The sequence below is a fragment of the Vicia villosa genome, linkage group LG3 (genome assembly GCF_029867415.1).
Source record: "Vicia villosa cultivar HV-30 ecotype Madison, WI linkage group LG3, Vvil1.0, whole genome shotgun sequence".
In the NCBI taxonomy this organism is placed as follows: Eukaryota; Viridiplantae; Streptophyta; class Magnoliopsida; order Fabales; family Fabaceae; genus Vicia; species Vicia villosa.
The window spans coordinates 139164523-139172292 of record NC_081182.1 but is presented as its reverse complement, the minus strand read 5'-3'; the positions used below and the strand labels follow the sequence as shown (position 1 = coordinate 139172292).

Here is a 7770-nt window from a genome sequence, read left to right as displayed (position 1 = left end):
GAGAAAAATGGCAATGTGATAGTTAAAATTTAAAAATATGTTGAGAGTATGGTTATATAAGATGTTAGATAGTGAGAAAACAAAAAATAAATAAATAGCTTGAAACAATATGACTTTGAAAAAGCATGAGATGACTTTGAATATATTGTATATCGGTTTACCATTCAATCACACATATCTTTCACTTTATTTAAATCATTATTTTGTTTGATATTTGTGGCATGTATTGTGTACCAGTCAACTAAGAATAGTATAAAGAATAAATGGCAAATTTGACTGCATCATTTGTAAACTTCTCTATGCCGTTCATTACACTTTCTTGTTTCGAAAACAAAGTTTCAAATTTTTTATAAAATCAAATTTGTAGTTTTTCATTTCCAGAAAATAATACGTTAACCGACATACTTTTAAAATTGTAGTTCAACATGAAAGTTGCTTTCACTATTTATAGTCAATTCATACATTTTTGTGAAAAAAAATTAAAATAACCATGTTTTAAAAAAAATACAAAAAATATTATATTTTTACAAAATTTACAAAAATGACCAGGTTTGGTAGGGCACCTAAGTGCATGAGCCACCTGGGACAGCGCCTACTCTTAAATAACTAGTGAATGCGCCATCTAGGATGACTCCTATGTGTTAGGATTTTCACATAGGAGCCATCTGAGATGACTCCTATGTGTTAGGATTTTTTCTATAAAAATACCCCCATTCCCCTTCATTTCGCGCACAGTTTTTTTCTTCCGATTCTTCAATTTTCTCTCTAATTTTTTTATCATGTCTGATTTGCCGATTTTTAAAAGGGATGGGCATGTTGCATTCTCAGCTGTGAAGCCCCCGATTAAAATAAAATTTTGGAACATTCACGGCATGAACCATCTGAAGAGGTCGTTGATGTGCTGGTTAGAAGGGGAGTACGCGCCCGGTGAAACCATTCGAAGAATCCAAAGGGTTAAAACGAGGACGTGTATTATCACGGGAAAAAAAAGAGTTGGTTGGCTGAAGTAAACACTAACCAAGATGTATGTAACATGATGCATGGGACAGACGACTTTGCGTTGGTTGTTGTGATATTGTAAAACTGTCGTTAACCCTAATTATGTTATTTAATGTTTGTGTTGTCGATGTAGTGTTGTTTATGTTTATTTTAATTTTGTGTTTCTTGTGTGGTTGTATGAGTGTTGAAATAAATATGTTTCGCGGTTAAATAAAGTAAAGTTCATTGCTACAAAATATTTTAAAAAGTTGTTACACAATAGTTGGTGGAGGGCATATAATTAAACATGCGTTGAGGTTGTTCCAGAACTAGGACATTTGTTTTTATTGTGCCCTAGCTAACGACAAATGCTACACTTTCTTTCCATTTTGTCATGAACATCCATTTCGGTTCAAATACGAGTACTGTTGGGGCGACCCTTTTTCTATCGTCACATCATGTCATTATGCCAAACTACCCCCATCATACTCAGGCCAGTAATCCTCCTTAGCTACCATTGGAAATGGGACATGGTATACCTCGGGCAAGGTGTCAGTATTGTAAATTGGAGATAGTAGTGACAATGCATCTCGGTGTGCATATGGACATGCTGCTAGGACATGTGAGCAAGGCATACGAAATGCTTGAAACTTTCCACAGTCGCACCAATGATCCTCTAGTAGAACCCTATACTGTTGTCTCGGTAATCTTTCATTGTGGTCAATTTCTTTAACACTGAAGGTGCGGTTGAATTGGTCAAAAGTAGTAACATGATGATTGTTGGCCTTTGTTGATTGTTCTTTCAAAAATTTCATACAACTCTTGGTGAACAGCTTTCCAATTCTCTAACAGCACTCTACCTTTTACCTTTTGTTGAGAATAGCGAAGCCATCCTAACGTAGGTTGCATCCACCAGTGCAGTAATAAGAAGGTTTCAAATGCCTTTAAAAACACCATTCATGGATTCCACAAGATTTGTTGTCATGTGGCCCCATCGTACCCCGTTGTCATAAGCCCTAGTCCATTTCTCCCTGACAAGGTTATCAATCCAGCTTCTCGCATCTGGATTTCACAATACAATTTTACTCCGATAATGTTGGAATGTAGGTTGGGTTAACGCATATCCTGCATTGACTAGTGTCTTCCGGAGGTGCCTATCCTTAATCTCCCGCATGAAATTCTGAGCAATAGGTAGAATACAATATACATGTGTTGATGATGGGTCTTGCCATCCGTTAGCTGGATTATTGTAAGCACTTTCAATGGAAACATGCCTATCAGAGATTAAACAAAGTTCAGGCTGAGGAGCAACATATTGTCGGAGATTCCATAGAAAGAAACTCCAACCTGCGGCAGTTTCACCTTCCACTATTGCGAATGCTACTGGAAAAATATTGTTGTTTCCATCTTGTGCAACATCCATCAACAGGGTTCCTTTGTATTTACCGTATAAACAATTTCCATCGATTTGCAATATTGGTTTACAATATGCAAACCCTCGTATGCAAGGTTGGAATGCCCAGAAAAGGCGATGGAATATTCCATTTCCTTGGACACGGGTTCCATCAGGAGCATGCGTCGGCAATGTCTCTAGAATAGAAATAGTGTCAGGAGCATATGTTTGGAGCGCAGTTAGGTAATGTGGAAGCTTTTTGTATGACTCATCCCAATTTCCGTACACAATTTCAATGACCTTTGTTTTCTCTAACCAAGTCTTTCTGTAAGATATAGTATAGTTGTATGATGTAATGATATGCGAGGTTATCGTTTTCACCTTCAATGACGGGTCACAATTGATAAAAGGCAAGATCTCCTGACAGATAAGATCATAACTAAGCTTTCTATGATCTTGGGACATATTAGAGTTAACACATGTGTGTTATTGTGAAATGGACCCTATGACCCAGGCACCACTTCTCTTCCTATACGAAGCACATAGTTTGAATGCACAATCAGGGTTTTTACAAAGGATTATATACCTTTCTAAGTTCGTACGATCTAATTTAAAATCAAAATTTTGTGCTATGTGAATTTTTTTAATAGTTCGGACACATGCCTCCTTTGAAGGAAACTTATCTTCGACCTTTAACATTTCATCAGTTTGTATGTACGGGTCGAAGAAGATATCAGATAAAGCTTCATCGCCATCTAAGTTCAAGTTAGTCATATGTTCAGGAGGTTCGTAGACATGAGTTGGAGGCACCAATATGTCCTGGTCGTCTTCAGATTACTCATTGACCATGTCGTCAACTTTAGTTTCTTGTTCATCTTCTTCTTCGTCTTTAACATCCAACTCTACTTTCTCGTCGACGGGTGGGTCAATAACTTGTGACTGAACAAATTGTGATTGTTGTGTATCGACTTGTATGGTAACATACAGCTCAATGGAGTCGTACCCAGAATATTCGTGATTAGCAAACATATGCTGGAAGTCTTCGTCATTTTGAACCTCAACCTGGTAAAACATAACCGAGTTGTTGTCACGGAAAAAAAAGGATATTGGTAAAAAAATTGTGCAATATGACCCGTTGTGTTATACCCCAAAATTTGCCCTCATATATTTGCGAATGTTATTTTATTTCGAATAATTGAATTAGCACAATTGGTAAGGATTTGAGGTTAAAAGGTACAAGAGTGAGAGGTCCCGGGCTCGAATCCCACTTCTTACATTTTCCCTTTTACTTGCTTTTAAATTTTAGTTCTAACTTTATTTCCATTTATTCAAAAATCACAAAAATTACATTTTTTTTATCATTTTAATTTTAATTTTCGTACTAATTAAATATGCATTTTTTAAAGTAGTCGATTTTTACTTTTATGTATTTTTTTAGTAAAAAAATTACCAAAAATCATAAAATATTAAAAAAAAATCAAAAATAGTATTTTTTTTCACCATTTAATTATTATTTTCGTATTTGTTTATTAGGCATTTTTAAAATATTATTTTTTCATTAAAATCTTTATTTCTTGTAATTTTAGTCCAAAAATCATTAAAAAAAAAAGATTTGCAAAGATTTTGTTCATATTTTTTAATATTGCATAATTGTATAGTTTAGGAAAGAATCAACATAATTAGTTAAATATTTTAGAAATCAAAATTAAATTATATTTGATTTAGAGTTGTGATTTATTAATTAATTAATTGATTCTTTTAATATTTTTACTAACCTAATTTTTATGTATAAATAGCACTAGGTTCTATACTTTGAAAGGACTAACAATTCTAACCCTTACTCCGACTCTCTCTCTTCTCACAAACACAAAATATATTTTCTCTTACTTCTCCTTCTTCTGGGTTGTAATTGAGGTTGCAGCACAGTAATAAATTTTCCAGCCTATCAGTCGAATTCTGAAACTACAGTTTCGATTTGCTCCGAATTTTTTCCAAAAGTTCAGAAAAAAATCGTAGAACAATACTCCTATAGAATAAAATTCTAAAAGATTTCGACCCTCAAAATTGCAAATTCCTCTTTTTTCTATTTTATTTGATTTAATTTCTATTTTCATATTTTCAAAAAAATCTTTAAAAAATTGTAGTATCGTGTTCTTACTTTATTTGATTTATAATCAGGTTTTTATATATTTTTGATTTTATTTTAGTCACTTTTCTATTTTTCCATTTGTTTTCTTAAGCGTAACATTGTGTTGGTTTATGAACAGGTTTTCTATGAATTAACCAAGTGGATGGTACCCCAATTGCTTTTTTGGCCAAATCAAGGTTATTCATATTTGGCAAAAAAACCTTTTGGTATTTGGCTAAATCAAGGTTATTCATAATTTTGTCCATAATTTAATTTGCTAAACCCCAATTCTTTTCTTGTGTTATTATTATTACTATTACAAATATTCTTATTCTTATTATTATTTTATTTTTGCAGGTACCTCCTTTGGCCAAAGGGAGCAGGTGTCAATTCTTCCTTATACTTATTTGTTTGCTTCATTGCCCTTGAAAACCTTGGTAAAATCTCTTTTTTAACCATTAACCCTAAAATATATAATAGGTAGATGTTGTCCATTTTCATGAATTAGGGTTAGGATTTTATCACATTCTTTATTTTTAGGCTAATAATTATTTTTAGGCTAATTAATTCATTTTTAGGCTAATAATTAATTTAGGCTAACTAATTTATTTTTAGGCTAATAATTATTTTTAGGCTAATTAACTTAATTTTAGGTTAATTAGCACTAGGTTCTAAATTAGCACTAGGTTCTATACTTTGAAAGGACTAACAATTCTAACCCTTACTCCGACTCTCTCTCTTCTCACAAACACAAAATATATTTTCTCTTACTTCTCCTTCTTCTGGGTTGTAATTGAGGTTGCAGCACAGTAATAAATTTTCCAGCCTATCAGTCGAATTCTGAAACTACAGTTTCGATTTGCTCCGAATTTTTTCCAAAAGTTCAGAAAAAAATCGTAGAACAATACTCCTATAGAATAAAATTCTAAAAGATTTCGACCCTCAAAATTGCAAATTCCTCTTTTTTCTATTTTATTTGATTTAATTTCTATTTTCATATTTTCAAAAAAATCTTTAAAAAATTGTAGTATCGTGTTCTTACTTTATTTGATTTATAATCAGGTTTTTATATATTTTTGATTTTATTTTAGTCACTTTTCTATTTTTCCATTTGTTTTCTTAAGCGTAACATTGTGTTGGTTTATGAACAGGTTTTCTATGAATTAACCAAGTGGATGGTACCCCAATTGCTTTTTTGGCCAAATCAAGGTTATTCATATTTGGCAAAAAAACCTTTTGGTATTTGGCTAAATCAAGGTTATTCATAATTTTGTCCATAATTTAATTTGCTAAACCCCAATTCTTTTCTTGTGTTATTATTATTACTATTACAAATATTCTTATTCTTATTATTATTTTATTTTTGCAGGTACCTCCTTTGGCCAAAGGGAGCAGGTGTCAATTCTTCCTTATACTTATTTGTTTGCTTCATTGCCCTTGAAAACCTTGGTAAAATCTCTTTTTTAACCATTAACCCTAAAATATATAATAGGTAGATGTTGTCCATTTTCATGAATTAGGGTTAGGATTTTATCACATTCTTTATTTTTAGGCTAATAATTATTTTTAGGCTAATTAATTCATTTTTAGGCTAATAATTAATTTAGGCTAACTAATTTATTTTTAGGCTAATAATTATTTTTAGGCTAATTAACTTAATTTTAGGTTAATTAGTTATTTTTAGGTTTTCAAACCCTAATTTTATTTTTGGCTAACTATTTTTCATCATGACTATTAATCATTATTTTTAGTAACCCTTTTTATTATAAATATTTTAAAATCAGGGTTCGTCCTGTTGTTTTCAAAAACCTTTTAATTTCCCTTTATTTTTTGCCTTTTTATTTTCATTCGCCTTTTTGCCTTGCCTTATTTATTCTATTAACTATGGTTAACTTGTTCCCCATTTGGGGTTTGCCTTCTATTATGTTTATTTTATTCATTTGCCTAATTTCTGTATCTGCAGGTGTTTATTGTAATAGATTTATGATCTTATTTTCCTGCCTTTATTTTTCTGCCCACAGGTGTTTATTGTAATATCGTAGGAACTTTTAATTTGGTCTTTATTTTTTCTGCGTGGTTAGTAATCCTAGGGAGTGCAAGCCTTGTTAAATGAATTAGATCACTAATTACAAGATAATATATCTGAATTTAATCACCTGATTGTGACACACACACACCTGTAGGATAACCCTTCTTATGCTGCCTGTTGCCTTTTAATTGCGATTCTAAAATAGTCAAGTCCCTCGATTCCGAGGATACCCAAAGCAAATGCTGCCTTAATTCATTGAAATCATCATAAGATTTTGTCCCTCGATGCTGCCTCGAAAATAAAGATGATTGTCCCATTGCTAAGGTATCCTCGCTGTTGCCTAAATGACTATTATATCCTTCCCTAAAGACTACCTACCCTCTATATGGTAGGGACAGTCTTATGGCGAACGATAATCCTCGACGACCCTTTTTAAATCCAATGAAAGGACTACCTACCCTCCTATGGTATGGATAGCCCTGAAAAGCTAAAAGAACAAATTTTAAAACTTAAGGTAGTTGCTATTAATTGCTTGCTCTAAATTCAAAATCTTTTTCCCACTCATTTTCAAATACTTTCAAAAACAAGGCTACGCTTATTTACAAGCTAAAGTCCTTAACAAAGTTTTTCAATTCACACATGACACTTTTCAAACAATTCAAACAAAACAAGCGAGCTAAGCAATTAAGAGCCCATGGATAACCATGGATACAAAGGATGCTTACACCTTCCCTTTGTATAACTTACCCCCCGAACTCAATCTTTTTCAAAAAGGTTTTTTCTGTTCTTTTAGCCTTTCAATAAATTGGAAAAAATAAAAGTCGGTGGCGACTCTTGCTATCTGTTTACGGTGATTTCCGGTAAACAACCGCTAGTCCTCCAAACTATAAAGTATACTTTGGTTACTCACAGGATCGACTAGATTGATCCTAGGACATAGTCAAACAATTGTCTTTCAATATGATTTGATTCATGCTTGTTTGTTCTGGCTTCGAGAAAACTTGTTTATAATATGATCATGTGAATGTTTACTTAAAAACAACACTTGTTATACACATAAGTATGTCTTTCGACGAAGAAATATAAATAAAGGCGTATAAACTGCAGAAATGTAAAAGTGCAGGAATGTAACGTGCAAGAATGTAAAAATGCAGACATATAAAGTGCTTCGAAATGAAAGTTAGACGAAATTAAGAAGTGCAGGAATGTAAATAATAGGAAGCAAACGAAAGCAATAATAAT

General features: G+C 32.5%; 1 protein-coding gene across 1 annotated transcript; it reads right to left on the bottom strand.

Moving 5' to 3' along the window:
- Positions 1 to 2047: 2047 nt before the first annotated feature.
- On the bottom strand, positions 2048 to 2836 carry LOC131659052 (uncharacterized). Its single transcript, XM_058928294.1, has one exon. The coding sequence runs from the start codon at positions 2834 to 2836 to the stop codon at positions 2048 to 2050; it is 789 nt and encodes a 262-aa protein (XP_058784277.1).
- Positions 2837 to 7770: the final 4934 nt, after the last annotated feature.

What these genes read in the sequence shown, in the direction of transcription:
- LOC131659052 (XM_058928294.1), bottom strand. Translation starts at nt 2,836, where the DNA reads ATGTCCCAAGATCATAGAAAGCTTAGTTATGATCTTATCTGTCAGGAG.